Here is a 26,711-nt window from a genome sequence, read left to right on the forward strand (position 1 = left end):
GCAATTAGCTGAGAGCAAAATCGCACAGAGAAAACTGACATTGATGCTGTTTATTCTCAACATTCGACAGCCCAACAGAAGAGCAGAACAAAACATTCGACAATTGAGGGAAAGCTCCCTAAGAGCTGTGACATATTAGTGAATAATTTTGAAAACGTATTGCTTTGGCACCTTAACGGTGCCCAGGTAGCGGAGTACCGAATTACAGGTCATTGCCACACACTCCTTCAGCACCACATCGGTGCCGCCTCTCACCGGATAGCCGTGCAGAAAGCGGCGCATACCATTCGATGTTGGCGGCAGTTCCAGCTTCACAGAAAAATGACGCCGAGCAAACCCGCTCTCGAATCGCGCATCCGGGCAGCTTGGCAGGAGCGTGAAAATTGGCTCCAACAGGAAGCCATTATTATCGCAAAGCGGCTCCCAGAACGTGCCAATGTTTTTGAATGGCATTGCGTCGGAATTCAGATCTGATTTGAGTTAGTTAAATGCAGCAATTAATAGAGAGGGAGGGAGAGGGAGAATTGCAAGGGATTCACTTACCCTTTTCCTTCATCGCAAAGGGCACGAGAGTTTATCCTTTGCTTGCTTGCTGATATTTTATGCGGCGGGGAAAATTTGCTGTTTTCCTGACAGCCTGCGAGCAATAAAAGAAAACTTAAAGTGTGGCCATCCGCTGTTTTCCAACACTACTGCTATATAAAGGAAATTCAATGAGAACAGAGCAGAACCTTTGACTTTTCTTTTACCTGTGGTGTGGTCTCTGGCCTCCTTGCTCTAACTAATTGATACTAATGATGCCTGCAGTCAGAGTAGCAGAAATGTGTAAATGCTTTCCAGTTGAGCTAGGCGCAGCGCTGCTTCAGAATTGATCGATTGTCTCACTTTGCGGATTCAAGGCGGCGCGCCGACCGCACGACCTACAGGCGACGATGAACCAACTGGAGCTCCAATAGTGCAGGAACCTGGACCCAGCAGCCGGACAAGTCGCGGAACACAATCTGGGGGTTCGAGGGCTAGGAACACGGCAACCGGGCGTCTCAGGCGCGAGATGGCCGAAATAATGGCGAGTCCGACGGACGGATTCCAGGTGGAGTTAGTTGGGAACGACATTATGCACTGGATATTGGATATATTTTTTTAGGACAGCTACCCGCATCGTCCACCTGATGTATCATTTCGTACTGATGAATCGTACTGAAGTGTACCACTGCAACGTTTCCCGTCACGGCTTCGAATGCATTGGCATACTTGTGGATAAATGGTCGCCGGTCCTGACAGTCGAAAAGCTTATCCTGTCGATCATGTCGCTGCTGTCAGACGCCAATCCAGACGACCCCATGGACATGGACATGGACATGGCCACCTTGTACAAGAGCAACCGCCAGCAGTACGATCGCAATGCCCGCAACTGGACCATGCTCTACGCCATGCCCAGACCTGGCTTTGAATCCTCCTGATTTGGGATTAATGTTCGCACACGTAGACATCAGTATATGGGTTATCCATAACCTTATCCAGGCTAAAGCAGACATATACATGCGCCAATCTGTTCTTATATTCATGTAGAACTTGCACTTACACTCGTATTAATAAAGGGATGCAAATGGAGCTACGTATTTATTTTATACGAGTTTTAGTACTATTCTGCTTTGCAGCTGAGGATGCTGACATGTGGTTTGGATCCAACTGAATTATGTGCCCCTGTCCTTTATTGGAACTCAGGGTTTGTGGGATATGCAAGGGGAGCAATGAACTTCAAGTGCTGCCCCGAGACTCTGACAACGCCCAGGAAACGAACTGCTCCCTGGTTTGGCACATCGCTGCAGTGGCTCAGCACAAAATCGAGACTGGCACCCACCGACTCCAGTATGCCGACGAGAATGCGGTCATACGTGATGTAGATCTGCACAAACTTCTTGATGTATTTACGGATCGCCTGGAACTGCACGGGCAAGGCGGCATTGTCCTCCGCCAAAACCTCCTCCGACGGAACGCCCGAAAGCACAGTCACAGTGCACAAATTAAGAGTGGGCTGGTCACCGTCAGCCATTTTGATTGTCTGCAGGGAGAAATGCCGTAGATATTATATTTAAATTACCCATACACAGATTACACTTGCAGTTGTTTGGTTTCGGACTTATGTCTATATTTTCCGAATCGAATTTGGGCAAGAATAGTAATTTAAATGGGCTCCGAATTCTGTTTTTTCTATGTCAAATTGACAAAACAATGAGGCAGCAATTTACGTATGAAAAAAGAGTTGCCACACTATAAAAAAAAAATACGCCACCAAGTACACAGATAAGTTGCACTACGGTCACACTTTTTAGTGTGTTTTGTTTTTTTTTTAATCCGTTAAAATTTAAAATTATTTATGGAGAGCTGTGGCGCTGGTGGACGACAATAATCGCTACAGATATTGGATAAATCCATAATCCAATTGTCTAATGGAATTAAATGTCTTGCTAGTGAATGAGAAGCGGCAGATTTAGCTTTCACATTTTTGGATGTTGCATTGGCATTCATAGAGCTCGTCGTATGATAATGCTTGAGTTTTTCCACACCCCGCATTCTTCACTCTGAATTTTTTCCTCTGCACTTTTCTCTAACACTTTTCTCCCCTATCGCAGTGTCCGGTACTGTCCTCGCACCAGTTTTTATAATTAATGCTCATGCAAGTAATTAAAAATGCCAGCGGCTCGCATTGTCGTGGCTAGTTTCTGGTGTTGTTATGGTGTGGTGTGGTGTGGATGTTGTTGCCCCGTGATTGCAGCAATGCAAATAATAGCAGCGGGAAATTAATTACGGGCTCGCATAGTCGACAAATGTAAAAATGCTTACAAAGAAAGCGGAGAAACAAAACCGTGTGGAAAAGCGGGTGGGAAAATGCCAGCAAAAATAGAAAATAATAAAAAAAAATGTGTGTGGTCCCACGCCCTGGAACTCTACTTGTACATATGTATATATGTTGTGAGTAGTGATGGGGGTATGACATTAGAATAGGGTAACTTATACTTATAGCTTTAAGCCATACTAAATACAACAATAAAGCGATGTCACGCAGCTATCAGTCGAGGCGGAGCACAGCCAACAATCTATTTCTGTTTATTTCTATTTCTATTTATATAACTAGTCAGTTAGCAAGGTCTAATATCATACGGACATTGGTATATGTGGAAACAGAAGAAAAAAGGGACAGGCAGCAGGCAGCAGGCACAGCGCTTGATGCTCTCCCTCTGGGAGCAACCATATCTTCCCTTGAAGAAGGTGAAACTTCCATGGGATCCTTTTATATATCCCATCCTCATATGAGCCGCATGTGCTTAAGCCTTCCCCCTCAGGCATACAGCGGAGAACTGAAGAATCCCTGGCCAAATATATGGACATCCAGAGAACTCATTCCGGCTGTCGGTAGATAATACACTAAGGTTGCCTCCATTGTCTGCGGGCTAAAATAATAACAACAAGAACAGGCAACGCCAAGTGGGAGAAAGTAGGAGCAAGCAGAAGCAGCAGCAATATGGAAGATGGCGGAACGTTAGAGAACAAATGGCTGCTATTAACATTTCATTTAGCTGGAAAACGCTTCTCTTTCTTTCATTTCCTATTTGACTGACCGACCGCCTCTTCCTGCTCATTTTTCCTTGTTCCCTGCTTCCCTTCCCCCCTTCCACCCTTCTACCACTCTTGATTTTTTTTCTACCATTTTTTTTTTGTTGCCAAACATTTTAATTATGAGAGCGGACTCTCTACATTCTCCCCTTGTGCCTGTCCGCCGGCAGCTGGTTATTGTAAAACAAACGAAATGAACAAAGTCCCATACACACATACAAACATACATATGTATGTATGTGCATACGATCGCCAAATGAAAAAGGGAACAAAATGGACATGTGGTCCCGTTCCGCGAACTCTGCGGTTGCCCCCAGCCGGCAGCCGCCCCAGAAGTCGCCTGCAAAAAGAAGGAGAACCAGAAGGAGGAGGAGGCGGAGGCGACCACGGTCTAAGCCAAAAGAAAAGCCAACTGCGACTGCCACTGATGATGATGATGGCAATGGCTATGGCGATGGCAATGATGTGGGCCAGCGGAAAAATATATGTGGCCGGCACACATGCTCGAGATGGCCCCGTGAGCAGATATAATCCATGAGTTAAAGGTCTACAGATCTGTGTGAAAAAAGCCAGTCAAAAATGTGAAAGAGAAAGCCGATGATTTTCACATTTCCACGGGCAGAGAGAGAGGCAGAAAATGCTGCTGTTCCTGGTTCACGTGCCCTCACACGCTCCTCACGCTCTCATCTCCAGAACAAATGCATTGTTTGCCTTCTCCCATCCGAGTGTGAGTGTGTGTGTGTGTGTGTGTGTGTGTGTGTGTGTGTGTGTGTGTGTGTGTGACATGTTAACGACGGCGCTCAAATGACTTTTGTGCGGTTTAAAAACCAAACCCAAAGCCTGAACTCTAACCTCAGCAGGCGCCACCCTGAAGCCACCCGGAGAACCCCCAGCCCAACAAGCCATCAACGTCGTCATTGCCATGGCCTCGCTCTCCCTCTCCCGCTCCCGCTATGGCTTGTTCGCTGCAGCATTTTTCAATTTTATGGTTTCCAGATGAAGTGCGTTCGACCGTAAGTAAATGCCATAGCCCGTGCCTGCCCCCAAAAAGCGCCGCCTCCTGCTCCTGCTCGCGCCAGCTGCAGCTGTCATTGTTTAGCTTTTTACCCTCATTCGGGCCACAAAAAAGTGGAACTCCCGCTCGGCCATCCTTCGCTTCATTTTTTTTGTTTTGGTTTTTGTGTGGCACGCATAAAGTTGCATTTCTTTTTTGCGGCTTTTTTGGGGCCTCTACTCTGCTGCCGGACTGCTTAGCCATTGGCCTGACCAATTTTTTCGAGCTTTTTGTTTGGCCTGGACTGCTGCTCTCTCTCTCTCCGACCGAACGACCGACCAAACGACCGACCGACCGAATCGTTATGAGTTATATATGGCACTTGGAACCGGGGGCCCAGGTACAGCTACAGCTACAGTTGGAGAGGTGGGAGGCTAACTGAATTGCCAAAGCGGCTGTGAACATTTCGTTTTAATTAAGAGGTGAGGCAGCCGGAGAAACGGGGGGAATCAGAGAGACAGAAAGAAAGAGAGCAAGAGAGTGGGCTTCTCTGTGTTGTCTGTCTGCCATTCTTTTGTCACATTTCTGATCCCCGAAACTAATTGAAGTCTGTCACTTTTGGGCTTCCGCAATTGCAGTCAAAATTGCAGACAACAAAAAGAAAAAAAAAATGGTTTGTATTTTTGGTAAGTAAAATTCATGAATTCCCCGAATAAAACCACAAGTACATGCCAGTATATTCATGGTGAGTAAAACCATTCCAGAACAATTCCTATAGCTATGCTGGATAGCCCAGCTATGCCAGAACTGCTCTCAGTTGCCCTCTTCCCTTTGGCAGCACTTTTCTTTAGCGTTTCCCTTCGTTTGTTGGCTGTTGCTTGGGTGTGGCTCTCACCTGATGGCCACACCTGTCGCCCATTTGCTGTCCGGTCCGGTCCGGCCCGGCCCGGTCCTATGGTAAATGCATTTTTAATGCCGCTAAAAGCAAATGCACATTGATATAAAATTTAATAGTTATTTCTATTTAAATATTGTAGTAGCAAGTGGGGAAGTGAAGGGTAGGAGCTGGAGCAGGAGCAGGAGCAGCCCACCAGCTGAAGGATAACATAATTCTTAATATGAATAAATCAGAGTCAGGGAGTCAGAGATCCTCATAAAAATTTCGTGTTTGGCCAAATGCAATAAGAGTCAAGCGAAATGACAATCCAGCCAGCAGTTTGCAGCTTCCAGCAACAAATCTGTATCATGCATCAACGTTGACACAATTTGTTGTAGTGCTGCTGCTGCTGCTGCTCTGCTGCTGCTCCTCTTGTTTGCCGCCAGAGTTGTCAGAGTTCTTGACAGAGTTGTGTTGCCTGAATGGCGTGCAGCAATTGCACAACATAAAGCAATTGGAAGGGCAGCTGCCAGCAGGCAAACGAGAATGGAAACAGAAGAGCTGATGAGAGAGCAGAGCAGACGGGTGAACAGAGATGGATGGGGGGAGAGACTGTACTTCACTTAAGGTATTCATTCCACCGATCCAAGCTACATTGCATCATGCAGAAAGCGGGCAACCTTTAACTTTGATATCTCAATCGACATTTTATGTGCTGATTTTTACATATATTAAAAAGTATCTGTACCAACCGGAAAGCAGATTAAAATGTCTATTAAGCGGTCTTTCGGGAACCTCTGCACCAAACCTTAGCCATCTTTCTGCACTTTGTTTCGTGGCTATAATTACTCGTACAACTCAGGCAGAAATAAATGGCTAAGGGAGCCCAGGAGCATGGCATACAGCTACCCTTAACAGTTTGCCCCCTTTGCCGCTTAACACGTTGACATCTCACGGGGCTGACTCTGGCTCTGGCTCTGGCTCTCTCCTCTGGCTGCTCCTCAGTTTTCGTTTTTCTCTCGCTGTCAAGCTGCCTCCTGTTATTTGTTGCAATTTAAGTGACTTGGAATTGCAATTTATTGTTGTGCCTCACCTCACACCCAGCACACAGCACCCAGCGCCCTGACGTTTTCCTTTTTGGGCTGTAACTAAAGAAGCGGAAAAAAGGCGGAGGGTGGGGGGTAAATTGTTGCGAAAGCAAAAGAAATATGAGAATTTAGTGTAATGTTGTTTTTATTGCGGGAGAATTCATGTGCAGAATGCGTAGCAGGGCACTAGCAGGTCTCCCCGCTGCATACACTTAGCGCTACTCCCCTCGAAATCTACCACACCCCCGTCTAACAATGGAATCACCTCACTCGGATCACCTTTCGGAACAAGACAAGCAGCCATTTCCCCATAAGCGGTTCCTCCCCCCAAACAAGTGACAATTTCTGCTTGAAAATTAAGATTAAAATTTTATGATTAAAATAATTTTTATACCCGTACTCAAAAAAGAGTTAAGGGGTATATTAGATTTGTGGGAAAAGTGGATGTGTGTAACGCAGAGAAGGAAAATTTTTCGACCCCATAAAGTATATATATTCTTGATCAGCATCAATAGCCGAGTCCATATAGCCATGTCTGTCCGTCCGTCCGTCCGTCCGTCTGTCCGTCTGTCCGTCTCGATGAGCGCCTGGATCTCAGAGACTATAAGAGCTAGCGAAACCAAATTTGGTTTCCAGACTTATGTGATATCACACTGCTACAAGTGTATTTCAGAATTTCGCCCCGCCCCCTTCCGCCCCCACAAGGAACGAAAATCTGTGGCAGGCACAATTTTAAAGATACGATAAAACTAAAAACGCAGTATCGTAGAGAATGCCCATATCTACCAGATTGCCGAATCTGAATTTGATCGGATCATAATTATAGCCAGAATGAAGAAATTTGCAGGTGCTTCCCCCCGCCTCCACCAGCCAGAGACACGCTACTCTATCTCTGTCTCGCTCGCACACTCTGTCACGTTCAGTGCGCGAGCAACCCCTAACGGAGGAGATGTAGAATATAAATGGTACATCTATAATCTACATGTTAGATGTAGAATATACATAATATATGTAGATGTAGATAACAGATGTAGCAAAAAAATGTAAAATGAAAAATTTTTTTTTAAATTCTAAAATTCTAAAAAATTATATGCCCAAAAATGTATATGCTGACAGAGTACGGGTATAAGTAGAGTCGCGTCCCCAGAAGCGACTCGCACGTTCCTTCTCGTTATTTTTTAATTCTAAATAATTATATGCTTAAAAATGTATATGCTGACTGAGTACGGGTATAAGTAGAGTCGCGTCCCCAGAAGCGACTCACACGTTCCTTCTCGTTGTGACTAGTGCCTAAAACATAAATAAATCTTGCAGCACTAGCATAAAATTAAATAAATAAATATAAATATATAGTTAAGACGAACATATAATATGAAGATACATAGAATCGAAAGGGTAGTGCTTCCATCTTCTATAGTTTAGAGCCCATCAATGGTCGGTTAAACTTAGTGTAACAATCTTTTAACAGGCACTTGAGACCGTTCATCTATGTATAGCATGTACAGATACGTAACGTAACGTTACGCAACGTTAGATAGTGTGAGAAATGACTTCTTTTATTGACCAGGAAAACGTTTGACTTGGGTTTATTTTGCCATTCGAATTTTGATTGTCCTGCGTTGTGTGCGACCGGGCAGGGCATTGTGTCCCTTTTTTGTGCTTCGGATGCGATATTGTAAATTTCTTTATATTTGTCAAGCCAATTGAAAAGTTTTGCGCAACTTTGTGTTTATTTAACACGCCCTGCCACAGCCACACAAAGCCCACATGCACGAGGCACAGCATAGGAAAGGACAGGACATCTTCAGAGGCCAAGAAAGTCAGTGAAAGAAAGTGAGACGGTGTGGCGCAGTGGCAGTGGCAGTGGCAGTAGCAGTGGCGGCTGTCTCTCTATTATTGAGGCCGGACTCCCCAAAGTCCAGGGGACAAAAAAACTTTCCCTGGCCCGGGACATAAATAAGGAATTGTATGGTAAATGGCCACCAAACAACCGAATGGCATCCAAGCAAGCAAACAAACAAACCAACAAGGAAACCAACAACCGAATGAAGGGAAAACATCGTGGAAAATAAAGCTGAACAAGTCCCGGGAATTATTTCGTAAAGAAGAAGTGGAAACAATAAGCATCTGTGAGGGGGGGGGGATGGAGGAAGAGGGACTGGTGCCAAGTGACCACACAGTGATTTACGCTCATGAAATTGAGTTGTGGCGCAAATTATTTATGAACAAAGCAAAAGCAGAAGCAGAAGCACACCCAGGAATAATAAACCCGAAGAGGAGTACAACAAGGGAGGGACAGACAGACAGACAGACGGCCACAAAACGAGGATTGTGATGTCGCCTCTACACTTGGAACAATATGCAGTTTGTTGTGGAATCGGTATCGAAGTCAGACCCCAGGGAGAGACCCCCCCCCCCCCCCCCCCACACCCCCACAAGAGGACTCTGACTGGCCAGCCCCTTCTGCGGACAGCTTAGTGCTCGAGGCATGGGGCTCGCCATTGGCATCGCATCGCACCGCTATCGCCAGGAGCCAGGAGCCAACTTTTTCTCCAAAAAATAATTTATTAGCGGCAAACGAGGAAAAGTTTTATGAAAATTCAAAAAACATAAGAAAACACACAGCAAATACACAAAAAAAAAAAAAAAAAAAAAAACAAAACAAAAAGCAAACGAAACAAAGGAAAAACAAGTGGAAGTACGAGTAGAAGTAGAAGTAGAAGTAGCTTCTTTACGAGCATCCCCACATCCACCCCCCCTCCTTTTGGCCAGCATTTCATTGTCAGTCGAGCTCCGTGCGCATTGTTTAATATTTTCCGACTCTGTCAAAAAGTTGTTTGGGGGGCAACTCCGAGTGTTCGAGTGAGCAAATTTATTTACTATCATGTCCGCCAATGAGCCGTGTCGTTGGTTGGGGAATATCCACTATATGATGCCGTTTGGCTGCTGCTTCAGCAGAGGAATCCCTCGAAACAGAGAAATACTAACGCTGTATGGCATTCTTCTACCAATTATTTAATGTATGTATATATGGTAGATAGTGGAGTTCATTCTTCAGTTATCCTGCCTATGGGTTAAGGGTATTCAGTGCTCGCTTTGGGCACCAAAAGCCGAGCGCAGGTTACTCTGGTTATTTATTGAATTTGGCACACAATTGCACAGAAGTTACCCAAAACCCTCCAACTCACAGCACACGGCACACGGCACACGGCATTCCCAGGCCCCACGCATTCAATTGCTGTGTAGAAAATTTATGAAATTTGTTTGCCTGCGTGGCGGAGGGAGGGAGGGAGGAACGTGGGCGTCAAAGTTTTCTTACGAGTATATCTGTCGGGTCAGGGATGGGGAATGGGACATGGGACATGGGAAATGGCACTGGAAGTGGAAGTGGAGCCATGGAGGTGCCAATGACACTCGCATTACGCGTACGCCCTGTCCCATGCAACAACTTAGCTTTGTTCTAAATTACGTATACGCAGTGTGGAGCGGTGCGGTGCGGTGCGTTCGATATTATAAGCATTTGCAATGCAAATGGAATATAGAATATATGTATGTATAGGCAGGTAATGCCAGTTCGTGTGTAAGTATATTTTTAGAGCAAAACAATTTCCGTTGCTTAGCAAAAACCCCAACCCCAACCCCAACCACAATCGCCCACCCCCACCCCAGCCCCATCCTCTGTGGCATTGTATGCAAATGAGTAGAGAATGTCGTTGAAATTTCTCATGATAATATAGCATTAATGAGCGGCATTATTTTCCCCAGTGTATCCACATTATGAGTGTATATCTGTGTGTGTGTGTGTGTGTTTGTTTGTGCATTGTCTGCCAATTAATTGAGCGAAACCTTCAATGCGAAATATATATCGTAGAATAATTGCAATAATTAAAACCAGTTTCTGGTTTAAGCATTCCCCAGAAGCAGCCAGCGGCTAGCAGCCAGCAGCCAGCGGCCAGTGCCACAAATATTCGATATATTAAATATGTATTATGTAAAGAGTAAATTCTCGGGAATCTTTCGAGCCTGTTTTCATTATTAGGATTTCTTTTTCGTGGGCCGGATCAACATGCGCACGTAGCTGAGGGAGCCCGTGGGCCCCGGCACGAAGGTCTTCCACAGTATGCCCTTGTAGTAGCCAATCTCATGGCCAAACATTTTCTGGAAGGTGCCAAAGAGGTTGCTGAAAAGAAACAGGGAGTCCTCAATCTCAATCTGCATTTGTGCCAGTCAATATCAATATCAATATCAAGGTACCTCTCGATGCACTCGCGGCCATACCACCATGCACCCGCATGTGTCCTGGCGCAGTTCTGTCCGTTGTCGTCGTTGTCCTGGTCGAAAGTGGTGAACTTCTTGCCCGCATGGTAGCGCAGCGAGTCGCCGGCATCGCCCTTGTAGGCGCCCAGCACATAGAGCAGATACTTCTCGGCCTCGCTGCCAATGCTGAAGTGATCGTAGATGGCGAAGCGCTGCTCCCGCGTCTTGCTGCGCATTATCACGAGTAGCTCGTGGTGCTCGCTGTTCGTCAGCCGATTCAGCTTGTCCAGCCCAATGAAAAACTCCGAGTTGAGGGCCCCAAAGCCAGCCTTGTAGTTCTGCCAGTCGCGATTGAATTCCTCGCTGCCATCGAATCTGTAGGCGATCACCAGCCAGCCCCCGCCACGCTCTTCCTGGTCACAGCTCACGAAGAACGGCTCCACATCCTTGGCCACACGGATGAGCACCTGGCCGTGCTTCTGGTCCCAGCAGTTGCGGGGCGTATCATCGCTGGGCGCGGCCGGTGCCAAGGCCTGTACAATTGCTGGGACGGGACGCAGTCTGGCAACACGAAGGAGCACAGATGACAGATTCAAGAGCAGGGAATGAACTGAGGCAGTACTTACGATCGGGTGCCAAGTGCCTCACTGGGCGCCTGGTTCCTGTACTCATCGATCAGCTGCTGCAGCTCGCCCAGCTCCGCCTTCAGTGTCTGCAGCTCGTCCGCCATAAACTGGATGCTGAAAGGAGAGGCTCTGGCATAAAGAAAGCATTTCCATTGATATCACGCAGCACTCACCGCACAGCCAGGCCGCCCAAGGTGCTGACGGGACAGTCGGTGTCCTGGCCAGACGGAAAGTAGATCAGGGAACAGCACTCAGGGAGCATTAGCTACATGTACTCACATTAACACCGTGTAGGAACGGCTCCATCGAGTTCCTCATTATCACGGAGGACAGAGACTGAGACAGAGGCTTCTCTGGCATTGTGTTGGTGCTGTTGGTGGTGGTGGTGGTGGTGCTGAGGCAGGCCAAAGCCGTCACGAGCGCCTCCAACGCCATGCTGATCCAATTGGCACACTCCACTTGCGCTCGATCGCAGATTGAGCCAACGACTGCGACTGCGACGCAGTTGCAACCGCCCCGACAGTCAGTCGCTGCTGCTGCTGCTGCTGCTGCTGTTGGCTGGTTGGAGATGCTCCCCCATAAATCACAGGCAGTGATCACTGATCACTGATCGCAGATCACTCCCAGTGGCAGCAACTAGATGCTGCTTTCATATAAATGATAAGACAGAACTGCGCACCACTGATCGGATCGCGTTTAGCAAACTCGTTTGCAATGTGGATGCAAACAGCAGCAGCAGCAGCAGCGGCAGCGGCAGCAGGGAGTGAAAATAAATCTAATTGCATGATGACCTTTGTGGGCAGTCGATCGACCAGTCAGTCGATCAGCCCCCCCAGCCAGTGGCCAGTGGTCAGTGGTCAGAGCTCAGTCAGTGAGACATGTCGCAGATGCTGCAGCTGGACGCCTTGGTCATGGCCATGGCGTGCCTTACCACAACGCAAACGGATCTGGGCGGTGGACTGGGCATGGTGCCGCCCACTCTGGATAATTCGGTGAGTCATTAGAGGGGAGAACCCCTTCACCTGCTGCTCTACATCTCACTCTCTCTCCCTCTCTCTCTCGCTGTCTCTATGGGCAGACCAGCTGTCCCATCTCTGCCTTGAGTGGCCTCACCACACGCATCCAGGCTTTGACCAATGACATTGCGAGTGTCAAGGAGCAGATTGGCGGCCTGCAGGAGCAGCTGGTGGATCTGCGCAGGAGTGGCGGACCCGCTGGCTATCCAGGATTGGGCTTGGGCTCACCGAACGCCATCGGGTCGCGACTGTAAGCTGTGCAGGGCTGGGCGGCTGACTGATACATTAATAGACCCGACTCCCATCTCTCTAGCCTGGATGTGGAGCCCCAGCTGCTGGCGGCCCAAGGCCCCGTCGCGGGGGGTCCCACAACGCCGAGCAACTGCATCAAGCAGCAGCACGGAGTGGTGCGGATACGCGTCCGTGCCAATGTGGAGCCATTCTTCGTGTTCTGCGACCAGAAGGTGCGCGGCGGCGGCTGGATCATGGTGGTCAACCGATACGATGGCAGCGAGGACTTTAATCGCAAGTGGGCCGACTACAAGATCGGCTTCGGGCCGCTCACCACCGAGTTCTTCATTGGGCTGGACAAGCTGCACCAGATAACCAGCAGCGACAACTACGAGCTGCTGGTGCAGCTGCAGAACCGCAAGCAGGAGCTGCGCTATGCCCTCTACGACCACTTTGGCATCGGCAGCGAGTCGGAGCAGTACCATCTGAATGTGCTCGGAAAGTATCAGGGCGATGCCGCCGATGCACTGAGCCAGCACACGGGCAAGAAGTTCAGCACCCAGGACAGGGACAACGACGAGAGTGAGGCCAATTGTGCGGCATCCCAGTCGGCGGCCTTCTGGTACGGCAGCTCCTGCAACCTGAGGTGCGTACCCCCACCCCCAGAGTTCCCCTTCTCCCCACCTCACCACCCACAACCGACCACCGACCACCCACCAATGGCTTTCATTTGTTCTTCCTTGTTAGCAATCCGTTTGGCTTGTATCAGCGCCTGCTGGAACGCGATGTGGACGGGTACAAGGGCATTCTGTGGCGCGGCTTTCTCGATGGCCCCAAGGGCTCCCTGAAGATAGTACGCATGATGGTGCGCCCTCGCAGCGGTTCCTCCTAGAGGGGCATACAATATACCAACGTAATAAATACGGATTATATATTTTCACAATTTTAACGCATAACAAAGAGCCCAACAGGATACAAATACAGATAAGATACGTAAAAAAAAACAAAACTGATTATTGAAACATAAAATATATTAAAGAAATTCGATGTTAGACTTCGTTGAGCTTGTCTGCCCCCTCTGTGGTGGTGGTGGTGGTTGTGGGTGTGGTGGTGGTTGTGGTGGTTGTGCGTCTGGTTGTGGTTGTTGTTGTTGTTGTGGTGGTTGGATCCTCGTAGCCCTTGACCACCAGAGCATCCCCAAAGACGGGCTTGAAGAAGAGCACAAAGCGGGAGTAGCGGCGTGCAGAGCCCTGTGGGTAGGGGAAGGAACAAAAAACGAAGCTTTTACTCAAAGCTTAAAGCTCAAAGTTCTGCCAAAGCTCGCGACAAAAGCTCGCTCTCTTGGAAGTGCATTCAGATGCGTTCTACTTTATCGCTCTTACCATGATCAGGCGTGACAGCGACTTGGAGATATTGGTGATGGTCTGGAAGGACTTGCTGAATAGCTCGCCGGGCAGCTCGAACGAAACGTTGTCGCTGCTGATATCCGCGGCATCGCTCAGGTCTTTGCTCCCGGCGCGTGCCCGCCTGCGTTTGCTCTGCGAGAGATAGAGATAGAGAGAGAGAGAGAGAGAGAGAGCGATGAGTGTGAGTTAGCCAACAAAGATACACAGACAGAGACAAACAGCCAGCGGGACAGACCCAAAACCAAACTCACAGCCATCCCAAACCCAACCCACAGCTGCCGACAAGGCCATGGGAGCCATGGGAGCCATGGGCCGCCAGCGAATTGAACACCAACAAAAAAAAAAAATGTTCGTTTTTGTGTGAATGTTTTTCCTTTTATTCATTTATTTTGGATCGCCATAGAGTCGTGGGTTTTGATTGATATCGTATAGTAATCGTATTTATATATGCCGAATGTATGTACAAACATGAAACAATGCGTAAAGTTGAGCTTAACTAAAAGGTGTGACAAAACAAAAAAGGTATAGGGGTATAACGATTCGAGCGAGGGGGGGACAAGATTCCACGAGATTTTTGCTCCGCATTCACGCCGCATTCCATTCCATTCCATTCCATGCCATCCAGGAGTGTGAGTGAATCTAAGTATTGGTCGAAGGATAACGATAAATTACAAGGCTCAACCAGTTAGCGCTCATTGCTCTCTCTCTCTCTCTCTCTCTCTCTCTCTCTCTCTCGCTGCCTGTGACTCCCATGTGCTGCTTAGTAGCCCGCCTCGTCAGAGTCCGGCGATGGTGTCGTTGCACCACCAATGCCATTGACACCGCCCGAGGAGCCCTGCAGTATGGGGCCGGAGAAGCTCAAGAACTTGGAGACAACATTGCCCAGGCCGGCATTGGCATTGCCATTGCCCGCCGAGGAGCCACTGAAGGCGGTGATGGTCGTCAGGACGCCAGTGGTGATGTCATTGGCAATGTTGCCCAGCGAGCGGATCTTGGGCGAGACGACGGCCGTGATCAGGGTCTGGAAGTCCTTGATGGGCACCGGCGACTTGATGTCCCACTGCTTGTTCTTCTCGATATTGGCGCGGTCCAGCTGCTCGATCACGCGCGTCTTTGTGTCCAGGAAGTTGTCGATTTTCTGAGGGCAAAACACACACACACACACAAAAATCGATCATATCATATCTATTGCATCTAGCATCTGGAGGCGATCAAATGCAGCTATACTTACACCAAAGACGAAGCCGAGCACGGCATTCTTGGCCTCAAATGTCGCATCGGGTAGTTTTCTTTTGTTGCGCTCTTGGCCGTCGCCCAACACCTCCTGGAAAAAAGGAATCGAATCGGAGAACAGAGATTGGCGGGGGGCTTCGCTTCACACAGTCGGCATCCACTAGCTGGACCATGAACTTTCAATACGTCTGTTGTTGTTGTTGTTGTTTCTGTTTTTGTTTTTGTTTTGTTTCTTGACTAATTGCCGTTCATTTACGAGTATTTTGTGTGATTCTTTGCCCCAAAAACTGACTTCAAGTTTAATTGCTGGTGGCAAAGAAGACAACAACAACAACAACAACAACAACAACAACAGCAGCAGAAAATGCAAGAAATCAGCCGAAAAAAAACACACACACACACTCGATAATCTCCGACACTTAAGGCCGGTTCGACTTGACCCAATTTGAGGCTGGCTGGCACAAGAAAAAACACACACAACACACACATTCATTCACTCAAAAAACATTCATACATTCAAACGTATTCATACATAAATAATTATATCACTCATACTCATACTCATGCTGCTGGTGCTGGTGCTGCTGCTGGTGGGGGGCTTTGGAGTCTCGACTCGAGCACGGACCTCGATCATTCTAAGCCGTCGATAACTTGCAGTACTTTTGGCCCGCTTCTCGATCGACCCCACCGATCCGCACTTAGCATTCAGGCCATCATCGGGCTCTGGCTCTGACTCTGACTCTGGCTGGCCGGCTCCAAAACATGCGATATGTATGCAACTCGAAGCCGAAATCGACTCATTTCAAACCAAAACGCATAATCCAAGCCCCAAGACTGTACGGCAGCAAAACGAAACGAAACAAATCAAAACTGAACCGAAACTATTCCGAGCCAATGCGATCCGATCGGAGCTCTACTAAGCTGCTGGGCTGGTGCTTAAGTGCAATCGGATGTGACTCGGCGCGTACTCAACTCTCTGTACTTGCGACCTCTGTATTTAATTTTCATTTTAATTTTGTTTGTTTTTGTTTTTGTTTTTGTTTTGTTTTGTTTTGTTGTGACGTCATTTGCCCTTCTCCTCGTACTCTCTTCCCTTGCCCACAGACTCTAACGAAGTTATGCAATTATTTGTGGGGCAAGTGATTTGAATTTCAATTCGCAGTTCGGGAAAATCACTCAGAGCTGACTCAAAGACCAACTGCTCCTCCTCCTCCTCCTCTGGCAGAAAGAACTTTAGGTGCTGGGAAATTTCAATCAAGAGCGCAACATGCACACATATCTAAATGGGTTATGTCGAGAGCTCGCAGACTGCCAAACAGAGTGGTAATTCTAAGGAGAGTTGAAGCACTTTAGGCCATGGTTAGACCCAACCCTTTGTGCCCACTTCTATTGTCATTTTTTGATGGCCGAAATTTGTGCAATTCATTTTTTGAATGTTGTTGCATTGTTGCATGTATTCGAGCAATAATTTAGCAAAATCTTTGCCCCATTGTTCTGCCGTTCTCCCACTTGAGATTACCCAATTTGCGGTCCAGTGCCTCTGGCGGCACCAGCCCACATGGTTGTTGTTTCTGCCTATGTCTAGTTTTTGTTCGAAAACCTAAAACATTTGCCTGGCAATTTATTAGTTTAACAAAACGCTAAACACATTACGCTGCCTGTTACCCCCTCCCATTCCACACTCCACACTTCCCACTCCAACGTTTCATTGTCTTTGGTTTTTTTTGGTTTTGTTTTTGTTTTTGTTTTGGTTTTTTTCTGAAGTGACAAACAGTTTTCAAAAAATAAACGTGAGCCATGATTTATATATACCACAAATCAGGTCAGTTGTTGAAAGCGCGACACGGGACTTGAACAACGGTGCAACGGTGAGGGGCAAACGGGAAGGGCAGCCAGACAGACAATTGATGGGCCTCAAAGAGGTAGCTAGGAACTGAAAGTTAAACCTAAACAAATCCTATATATATTTTAGAATATTTTTCAATATTTAAATATTTATATTATTATTTGTAATAATAAATCCCATCTGTCATTGTTTTTATTCTCCCACTATTCAGATTCAGATTGAGAACTTTGCGGCTGTTCCGATTCCACTGGAATGGACTCCTAATTGATTTGGCAATTGATTTGTGTGGATTCAATCAAATGTTTACAACACATTGTTGAATCAATAAGCACGAAGAAGAGCAAAGAAATATATTAACAAACTGTGAAGCCGCGGAAACGTTTCACAACCCTGGAAATCAGCAGAGAGAGAGCGAGAGAGCGAGAGAGAGAGAGAGAGAGAGTGAGTGCAGAGAGGGACAGCGAAGACAAGTGATGAGGTCTCCGCTTGGACCCTCTCTCTTTCTCCTCTTCTCTTTCTCTTGCTGCTACTGCATCTCCCTCTCTATCCCGCCGAGGCGTTGGCTTTGGTTCGGTTTCTGTTGGGCTTTTGGGTTTTTGGTTTTTTTTTGGGGAATGGTTTTGAAATGTTAACGTAGGTCGTTAACAAGTTTCGTCGCGCTCAAGGTCGTCATGTCTGGCGTCTTGTATTCGGCAACGAATTTCGGATTCGAATCGATTTCTTGTGCGATATTCGATATTAACATATTCGCAATGAAAATGGCCCATAGAGCTATGGGCGATGGGCGATGGGCGATGGCTGTGCCAGAAGTCGGTTCAATGCACCAGGCCGCAAAAATTAGCAGCGGCTTACACAACAAAAGCAACAGAGCCACAGAGCCACAGAGCCACAGAGCCACAGAGCAACAGAGCAACAGCGAAATGTGCAACAAGCCGCAGAGAGCCGCAGGCAAAATTCACTTTCACGCCCCAGCTGCCCCCAAGGAGACGAGACAGACAATCAAGTTTCCCCATGCCACCCCTCGCTGTCTCTCTCTCTCTCTCTCTCTCTCTCTCTCTGGCTGTATGTTGGCATGCTGTCTCTTTCTGGTCTGACTTCCTTGTTGGGTGGCTTACAGTTGGGTGGATGGGTGGATGGGCAGATGGGCAGATGGGCGGATGGGTGGATGGGTGGATGGTTGGATGGTTGGTTAGGGGCTTTACCTCTGCATTGATGGGATTGAGGTCCGGGTCGCTGCTGCTGAAGCCGCTGTCCTGGAGCGTGGACTCCAGCTCGGTGTTGAGCTGCTGGGGCGAGGGCGCCGATAACGATAGCGTTAGCGATAACGATAGTACGGCCAGCATCAGCATCGTTTTGCACTTTGTGTACTGCATCTTTGTGGACTTCCTTTCGTTGTAAATTCTGCAATTAACCAAAAGGAAAGACTTATAAATCGTTTGGCACACAATTTAAATCCGATTTTCGCGGTTACTATATTTTATTTTCTGGGGGGAAACTAGAAATATTTCACCCCATTTTCGAGGCTACACACCAAACAAAAACACACAGAAACTTTAAGCTCTCGCAGGCGAGAGGTAAACAAAAACCAAACAAAACAAAAATATAACCAAGATGTTGAAAAATTGTTTAAAGTGTTTGGAACGGGCTGAGGTTTTTCTTGATTATTTTTCTTTGATTCGATTGCTGAAAGCCGCGCCGCCAGATACGCGATACTAGCACGTTCACTAACTTTAAGCAAATGACTGCAGACGAAAGTTACTTCAATGATTTAGCAGTGGCCAAAAAATCGGTTACACAGCCCACGGCGCCACGGCGCAGGCGCAGCCCCCGAACGCGTCGGAGCTTTTTTTTTACCGCGCTGCCTGCTGCCTGCTGCCTTGGCTGTCTGGGCTGCCTGAGCTGCCTGAGCTGCGATTGCTGCTGCTACTGCCGGCGTCAGCGTCTTCAAACCCGAAAATAGCAGCAACAAAAACCACAACGAAATCCATCCAAATTGAATTTTATTGCGGCGCTAACAACGCCAGCGTCGACGTCCGACGTCCGACGTTCGACTCAAGCGTCTGACCAACTCGTTTTTGAGCGAAAAAAAAAGCGCTCAATAAAGTGCAAAACCGAAGAGCTGTTAAGTCACTCTGTCTGTGCTTTGGCTGTTTGTTGTTGGCTGCTGTTTCTGCAATGCGCTTTTAATTTGTACTTTTTGGCTTTCAATTAAAGCACAGCCACACACAACCAGCCAGCTGGGAGGCAGTCGGCCACAGGCACAGGCACAGGCACAGGCTACTCACTCGGCTATGGTACTGTTGGTTATACGATGCGTATGCGCAATGGAATTGTGTTTAATGCATTCTCAAGCACTCTTCGGATTGGATTGTCATCACTGCCGAATGGCGCTAAGCCGCTTACATAAGGGTGCGAGTGGACAAATTTGTTGGTTGGTTATTTTCCACTTGGACAGGTTTTGGGACAATCAAATGGAAAGGAAATGGAATTAACCATTATAAATGTCTTCTATAAACCATTTGATGGCTGTTGGATCAGCCACAAGTGTTTGGTAATATTTTCTACCATACTTTAGGGCGCACAAATAGAATAAATATCTCTGAAAGTAATTCTTGAGCCTCTGGCAAACCTTTTTAGAGACAATTGTTGGATGCACATCTAATAGAAATCCAATAGGACTTTTAGAACATATATTTATGATGGTAGTTATAAGTATTTTTGATGGAGTTTTTTCCATTCAAATGCAGAATGTGGGGCGCCTGCTTTAGGGCGGGAAATCTTTGCTGGCATAATGCAAATTGCAGTTCCACACCCATGAGTGCAATAAATTGTTCCTTAGAATTATACACAACTTCTCTGCAATCGAATGACGATCGACTACGGCTACGGGCAATTTAAAGTTCCCACTGAAGATCCTTGACTCTTAGAGCTGATTAAATTAGCGAAAATTTATGCGCATCCAGCAGCAGAATGTAGCCTCGACAATGTGCTAACTATGTAAAATGGCATTTTAATGCGCCTTTTTTTTAACGATTTATGACCAATATAAATTATACATATTTATGGACTAACTGGAGGCTAGAAATTCTCGTAATATATGTTGGAAAATAAAAAAAAAAACAAACCAAGCTAAGCCAAGCCAGGCCAAACCAAACAAAACCAAGATCGAAAAAAAGAGAATACGAATACAAAGTAGAGAAAAGACAAGTCGTTTTCCTTCAGACGCCAGAGGGAGACCGATAAATTGGAGTCAAAGTGCGCGTATTGAATTCAGACTTAAGAAACTTAATAACTGGAATTGCATAGACTCAGATACGATACGATACGATACGATACGATATCCAATTCAATTCAATCCAATCCAATCCGTTTCGATGTGGCCCGCATGTACATGCATATCTTTACTCGTATAATTAGTCACTTCGATTGTGGTGTGTGTCCGTCCATATGCTGGCCTGCCGGCCTGCCGCGAGCTAAATTCTGAACAATTAACTAAATAAATCGCAGCCAATTTCGATTCCAATTCCAATCCAATCTGTTGCTGATTAAGTCAATTTTTGAGATTTAAATTGGGATAAAGTGCCGTCTATCAAAATGAATTCATCTGAAGTGACTCTGAGACGGTGTTTATGCTAGACAATTGGATTATTAATGAGCGTTTCTTGCTGTAGAATCACATCACATTAATAAAGCTTCTCTATAAATAAGTAAAATAAATGAAAGCAAGGATCATCGTGGGTGAGTTTTATGAGTGAGAGGATCAGTCAGTCAGTCAGTCAGTCAGTCAGTAAGTCAGTCACTTAATTACGAGTATGCTACATGTCACGATCTTCGGTTCCCATTCAGATGGCATCGCAGACCGAAATTGCCAGTTGACACTCGGGATGGGGCGAAACCTTTCTAATTAGCCCCGGACAGCACTTAACCCGTTTTACCCTGTCGCTGACTCTGACTCTGAATGAATATATATGTATGTATGCACGTATGGGTCTTGGGGCTGCAGAAATCAGGTGAACCGCTTTATGGAGTCAACAATTTGCTTATCAATGTGCGAGCAGCGGACTTAATCAACGCCTGGGCTCAAGGTCGATTCGGTTCGGGTCTGGGAACGAAACATAATCCTTAATTGACATTAAGAGGTGCTGCCGCACCTTGCCCCAGCCCCAGTCCCAGCCACAGCCCCAGACATGGCGACTGGTTGCTGGTTTTTGCTGTTTTATGCAACATTTTATGGCCAGACGATGACAACAAAAGTGAAGCCAAAATAAAGCAAAATTAATGCGCGCATCCGTTGAAATGACAATATAAAAAATGTACAAATTTCAGCAAGCTCACAAAAACAAAAACCAAAAACCAAAAACCACAAACTAAAAACCACAAGCCGCAAAAAAATAAAAACAAAAAAACTACAAAAACTAAAAAGGGAAAAAGGCGAAAAAGCCAAACCCAAAACCCAAAACCCAAAATGCAAAGTGCAGGCAGCACGCACAACTGTCATCGTTTTTGTAGGTCACAAGGTCGGACCAGTTGACAGAGCGCAGCCAAGTAGAAGATCCAACTCCATCTCCGTCTCCATCTTCATCTCCATCTGCGTCTCCGTCCTCCACACAGACCTCTGGCAGGTGTTTCTTGCGGAGAACCCGACTGTGCCCTGCTGTCGCTGCTCCTATGCCTGAGTGCCTCTTACTTTTGCCCTGCTTCAACCTTAGCCAAATTAACTTTCAATTTTCAATCTTGTTTGCCGCTGATGCTGCTGCTGCTGCTGCTGCTGATCTCGTTCCATCGGCAGGGAATACAAATGAGAAAGAGCTAGAGGAAAGCCCCAGAGGGAATCAGAGAATCCCCAGCTGCAGGCAGGCCAATCTTCTACTCATGCTCGTTGCTGGACTAGTTGCATTCAATCAGTCGCTGCACAATTAACAAATTATAATTAGCCATGGAAATTCAATTACAGTTTGTTGTCTTTGGGTATTTTTATTGGCTATTTGTGTGTGGCTGATGCTGATGCCGATGCTGTCGCTGTCGCTGTGGCGCCTCAATTAGAACGCCATAATTGCTGGCCAATCAGTCAGTCAGTTAGTCTCCCGTCTGCTGTCTGCTGTCACCCAGAGCGTGGCTCATAAAATTTATGACAGACTTTGTTCTGCTGTTGCATTTTATACGAACTAATCTCGAACTAAGCCGCCGCCTTGTCACACAGCGTACGAGAGTACGTACATGCTATGCGAAAAGCATTTTGACTTGGCCAAGACCCCAAACGCAAAGCGTTGCATACTGGTGCTGGTGGCTCATAAAGCTGACATAATTGCACTGGCCGATAAGGTACGAGAGTTGATTTTGATGTTGATGTTGATGTAGTTGTTGGATGAAGTCGTCCTTGCCCAGCTGGCGTCGACCCCAAAGTCGACCCCCCCAGAGCCGACCCCAAAAATTAACTGAACTGAACTGAACTGAACTGGCTTTGTACCAGATCTTCATCGCATTTTTGGTTCGAGTTTTGGTTTCAGTTTCAGTCTCAGTCTCATTTTCGTGTAAAATGCCAAATGGCCAACCATTTTGTTAAGGAAGGGGCAAGGGAGCTGCCGCTGCCGCTGCTGCTGCCGTTGCAAACAAGTTGCGGGGCAGACGCATTAAATTTGTACTAACCAGTGGCAAGCATAGGCAACTTGTTCTCCAGCTGAATTTTAGATGTCGAATACTGAATGTTGAATGCTGGCATAATGTGGCGGCATTGCTTAATGTCTGCCTGCCTGCCTGCCTGCCTGCCTGCCTGCCTGCCTGGTCACATTGTGCAACGAGTGTCATTATGCATGACTTTTTTCCGAGAGTGTGGCCAGGGCTTCAGGCATTAATGTCACATGTTCATTCATGTTCCATGGTTCTTGCCTCAATGACTGGGCACGCAGAAAAACAGGGGCCCACAGACCAGGCCAGACCAAGTAACTCCGCCACTTAATAGCTACAAGCTACCATCCATATATCCATATATCCATATAACTATACAATCATATATCCATCCTTATCCATCCATTTGTGGGCTATTAACATGCTCAGACTGAGACTGAGACTGAGGCTGAGAGGATGGGGCGAGATTTGAGCTTCGTTAAGCCGCAACAAACGAGGCTCGTTAACGGCTCGAGGAGAAAGATGCTCGTGTCCACATAAACTGCTATGGCTGCTGGGCCTTTAAGCGGGGCTCTAATGAACCGTTGATGGCGGCCTTACGCAAGCCACTTACCATCTACAGTGCCGCTGGAACTAGTTCTGTGGCATTCCAGCCCAAGATGTCTGAGGATACCCCCGAGCAAAACATACCCGCAAATAGATCCAAAGTCCAGCTTAAGAAAACAACAATGGAATCACCACTCAAGATTAGCTAGCTATTAGCTGTTATCTGGTTCATGGAACATGAACATTAGCACTGAGCAAAAAGCAAAAAGCAAAAAGCTAATTTCCTTTTGGCAAATCCTTCAGTTCAGAAGTACAGCAACGTTTTGTTCCCAATCGCCGCGCCGAGGCAAATTTAATTGGAAAAGGCGTTGCCAGTTGCCAGTTGGCCTGGCCTGGCCTGGCCTGGCCGGGCCGGGCCATTCACCGCCAGACAGGCAGCAACGGCAGCACACCGGCTTGGATCGTTCTTGGAACGCAAAGGTTAATGCTGGCTCGCGGTGGATTCTGGCGGGGAATTTGTGCTGCTTATTAGCCGAGTCATGTGGCGTTTGTTTGCTCACTGATCACAATAATTATAGACGCTCGTTGGCACTAATAAATCTTGCTACTGTACAGTGTTACACGCTCGCGTACGTACACCCCATCTTGGACTCGCGAGTCGCGGTCAGCGTCGGAGTTGGACTCTTCGATAAGCCGTCGAAGGTCGATGCTGGAGAGCAGCCTCTACGTATTTTTAATAATATCATTTTTCGTATATGTTTAAGTACTCGGCCGAGTGGCGTTTTTGAAAGGCATTTCAAATTTGATCATTTTGTTTAATTGCCCATTCGAAGTCCGTGCAGAGAGAACTTGGCCAACGGCCAATGGATAATGGCCAATGGATAATGGTCGTTGCCGCTGGCCGGCGCTGTTAAATGAGCCGTAAAGTTGGAAATCACTTAGGCATTTGTAGGCATTTGTGCAGCGCCAATCGACGGTGCTACCCTTTGGGTAAACAGCTTCAGGCTTTCGGCTTTCGGCTTCAGGCTTTCGGCTTTCGGCTTCAGGCTTCAGAGGTTCTTGAAAGAATTCAAATTTGACTTTTCAATAAAATGCAATAAAAGAACCCGTTCAAAGCTCACTCTATACTCTATGATGCAGCCGAACTCCATGTAGTTTTAAGCACCTCCCCTCTGCATTTTGACATTAAATAAAATGTGTGAAAATACGCCTAATACAAGACGTTCCCGTACGGACTTTAGCGCTCATAATTGACACATAAAGCCACGCACAGATGGCGCGCTGCGGAATCGTACGCAGATTTCAAAATTTACATAATAAACAGGGCGATAAATATTTCATTTATGGAGCAGACCCAAATCCAAATCCACATCCAGATTCAGATTCAGATTCAGTGAGGGCATTGGTTTATTGCCAATTTGATTGAGTTTTGTGCGGCAGGGGGGGGGGAGGTTTGCATAATCAACGGTGGTGTGGGGTGGGGAGGTGTGTGTGTAAAGGCGAATAAAACTCTCATCTGCCGACAAATCAGAGCATTCATTTCATTACAAAAATCTATGCACAAAATGAAATGCTGATGTCTGCGGTTTGTGGTCAATAAACTTATTGACCGACTTAGATATGACACCTGTACATAACTCAACATGCATACAAACATACAAACATACATACATACATACTGATGTGTAAACTGATGTGTGGATGGATGTGTGAATGTGTGATATTGAGACGCCCCCTCGCTGGTCTGCCTTCGACGCGTCCAGCCGTCCACTGTGCTCCACTTTCATGGCATTTACTTTCGCTTTTTTTTTTCGTTTCTCTGTTTTGGCTGCTCTTTCGCCTCTGGCGGCCCAAAACGATCACACACACATACGTGTGCCTTCGCCTTCGCCATCGATGGGCACAAAGCGCCGGCTGTGTTGTGCGTTGACGGCTGTGGCTGCCGTTGGGCTAAGTCAGGGCTTATCTCGACCCAGCCATCGCCATCACCATCACCATCACCATCGCCATCGCCAGCGACTCTTGTCTGTCAACGACCTTGAGACCGTTACCGGTTTCTTTGGGCCAGGCCAAGACGGTCCGTCCAAATGCGTGGCTAGTTGACTCTTGCATGTCGCTGTCTCTGTCGCTGTCGCTGTCGCTGTCGCTGTGTTTGTGTGTCTCTGCCCATCTTCAAACATGTTCCGCGATGGCTGGGGGTCAACCCACTTGCAAGGGGCTTAACCCCAACAAATTCTTTGAATTAATTCACCAAAGGCTATGAATTCAACGAACTCTAGACTCGTGCTCCTCTCATTCCAAGCTCCTGCCTGCAGGGAGGCTCGGTGCGAGTATTTTATTTGTGTGTGCAAGTGCTTCAATCATGACTAAAGCACACACAATTCATAAGCGAAGCGAATTAATACCCAATAAAATACCTCCTTTCTGGTGGCTCTTTGATTTATGTGGCAATTAACTGTATGCTTGTGCTGGGGCGGAGGGGGGCTTGGGGGTTGCCAAATTTCAGCAGCTAAAGCGATTAATAGGAGAGCGCTAATCAGTGGGGCTGCCCCTGCAAGCGCTTTCAGGCCCGGGACTGACCTATGGCCACAGCGCAGCAGCAGCAGCTTAGCCCAGTTAGCAAGTTCGTTGCCTAAGTCTTTTGTTTGGCACACATTACCGGAGCCGGTACGAGGGGGGGATTTCGGTGCGCTCTTTTCCCTGCACTCTCCCTGCACTCCTGGCTGCCATATATATATATATTTCATATACATTTATTTAAGTGGAACTTACCCGTGAAAGAAGTCGAACAGGCTCTGGAGTGGATTAGCTGGCGGAAAGCTTAATTGCAATGCGAACTCGGAGGCGTTTGGACAGCACCCAAATATATAATTGAGTTCATTAACAATTTCAAAATGCACACCACACACAAACAAAATGAAATAAAACAACCGAAAAAACCGAGAAACCGGAAGAAAAAACAATAAACAAACAAAAAACGTAAAAAAGTTTTCAAATTAAAAGAAAAAAGGCGACAACTAAACGGCCCGCAAAATGTCACTTGGTCTTGTGAAAGATTCACGCATAACTGAAAGCCGCCTCGGAGTCGAGTACGGAGCCCACTTGGGGCCAGGCCAAGCAGCAACCACAGAGGTAGGGGAGACGCCAGCCAACTGACCAAGAGAGAGTCAGTGAAAGAGACAGAGAGAGAGCCAGACAGAGAGCAGGCGAAAGAGGAAAAGGAAAGCCAAGCCAAGCCAAGCCAAGCCAAAGCGACAAGTAAAAAGCGATTTAATAAAACGTGCAATCAGTAGAAAGTGACACAAGGCCCGCTTCACTGCCCAAAGTAGTTGCTCCATTGGGCAAAAGAGA

The 26,711-nt window shown here is 47.0% G+C and overlaps 4 protein-coding genes across 10 annotated transcripts; 1 reads left to right on the forward strand and 3 right to left on the reverse strand.

Moving 5' to 3' along the window:
• Positions 1-105: 105 nt before the first annotated feature.
• LOC111082255 lies at positions 106-966 on the reverse strand. The gene is made up of 3 exons (XM_022378431.2): positions 750-966; positions 544-637; positions 106-470 (listed from the first exon to the last, which is right to left on the reverse strand). The coding sequence occupies exons 2-3, from the start codon at positions 554-556 to the stop codon at positions 136-138; spliced, it is 348 nt and encodes a 115-aa protein (XP_022234123.2). The 5' UTR covers positions 557-637; positions 750-966; the 3' UTR covers positions 106-135.
• A 9,575-nt stretch (positions 967-10,541) lies between these two features.
• LOC111081938 (ryncolin-2) lies at positions 10,542-11,953 on the reverse strand. The gene is made up of 5 exons (XM_022378110.2): positions 11,737-11,953; positions 11,631-11,674; positions 11,458-11,571; positions 10,829-11,392; positions 10,542-10,754 (listed from the first exon to the last, which is right to left on the reverse strand). Exons 1-5 carry the CDS (start codon positions 11,890-11,892, stop codon positions 10,610-10,612), a joined length of 1,023 nt encoding a protein of 340 aa, XP_022233802.1. The 5' UTR covers positions 11,893-11,953; the 3' UTR covers positions 10,542-10,609.
• Positions 11,954-12,274: 321 nt separating this feature from the next.
• LOC111082326 (angiopoietin-4) lies at positions 12,275-13,751 on the forward strand. 2 transcript variants are annotated; one of them, XM_022378523.2, is made up of 4 exons: positions 12,275-12,449; positions 12,536-12,723; positions 12,766-13,350; positions 13,452-13,751. In XM_022378523.2, the coding sequence occupies exons 1-4, from the start codon at positions 12,336-12,338 to the stop codon at positions 13,594-13,596; spliced, it is 1,032 nt and encodes a 343-aa protein (XP_022234215.1). In that variant the 5' UTR covers positions 12,275-12,335; the 3' UTR covers positions 13,597-13,751. The 2 variants fall into 2 exon arrangements, with proteins under 2 accessions (XP_022234215.1, XP_022234216.1); XM_022378524.2 differs by having other exon boundaries at positions 12,787-13,350.
• Positions 13,752-14,474: 723 nt separating this feature from the next.
• LOC111082327 lies at positions 14,475-26,409 on the reverse strand. 6 transcript variants are annotated; one of them, XM_022378527.2, is made up of 4 exons: positions 26,133-26,409; positions 18,392-18,590; positions 15,342-15,434; positions 14,475-15,248 (listed from the first exon to the last, which is right to left on the reverse strand). In XM_022378527.2, exons 2-4 carry the CDS (start codon positions 18,560-18,562, stop codon positions 14,871-14,873), a joined length of 642 nt encoding a protein of 213 aa, XP_022234219.1. In that variant the 5' UTR covers positions 18,563-18,590; positions 26,133-26,409; the 3' UTR covers positions 14,475-14,870. The 6 variants fall into 6 exon arrangements, with proteins under 6 accessions (XP_022234219.1, XP_022234221.1, XP_022234218.1 ...); XM_022378529.2 differs by lacking the exon at positions 26,133-26,409 and adding an exon at positions 18,949-19,038; XM_022378526.2 differs by lacking the exon at positions 26,133-26,409 and adding an exon at positions 18,919-19,023.
• Positions 26,410-26,711: the final 302 nt, after the last annotated feature.

The sequence above is a fragment of the Drosophila obscura genome, unplaced genomic scaffold, assembly GCF_018151105.1.
Source record: "Drosophila obscura isolate BZ-5 IFL unplaced genomic scaffold, ASM1815110v1 contig_73, whole genome shotgun sequence".
In the NCBI taxonomy this organism is placed as follows: domain Eukaryota; kingdom Metazoa; phylum Arthropoda; class Insecta; order Diptera; family Drosophilidae; genus Drosophila; species Drosophila obscura.

Coding starts and splice junctions, on each gene's coding strand:
- LOC111081938 (XM_022378110.2), bottom strand. CDS start 11,892: ATGGCGTTGGAGGCGCTCGTGACGGCTTTGGCCTGCCTCAGCACCACC. Junction 11,393..11,457: donor GAGGCACTTGGCACCCGATC/GTAAGTACTGCC, acceptor TCGTGTTGCCAG/ACTGCGTCCCGTCCCAGCAA. Junction 10,755..10,828: donor GGCCGCGAGTGCATCGAGAG/GTACCTTGATAT, acceptor GTTTCTTTTCAG/CAACCTCTTTGGCACCTTCC.
- LOC111082326 (XM_022378523.2), top strand. CDS start 12,336: ATGTCGCAGATGCTGCAGCTGGACGCCTTGGTCATGGCCATGGCGTGC. Junction 12,450..12,535: donor CGCCCACTCTGGATAATTCG/GTGAGTCATTAG, acceptor CTCTATGGGCAG/ACCAGCTGTCCCATCTCTGC. Junction 12,724..12,765: donor AACGCCATCGGGTCGCGACT/GTAAGCTGTGCA, acceptor ATACATTAATAG/ACCCGACTCCCATCTCTCTA.
- LOC111082327 (XM_022378527.2), bottom strand. CDS start 18,562: ATGCAGTACACAAAGTGCAAAACGATGCTGATGCTGGCCGTACTATCG. Junction 15,435..18,391: donor TCAATCCCATCAATGCAGAG/GTAAAGCCCCTA, acceptor CCTTTTTTCCAG/GAGGTGTTGGGCGACGGCCA. Junction 15,249..15,341: donor TGCTCGGCTTCGTCTTTGGT/GTAAGTATAGCT, acceptor TTTTGCCCTCAG/AAAATCGACAACTTCCTGGA.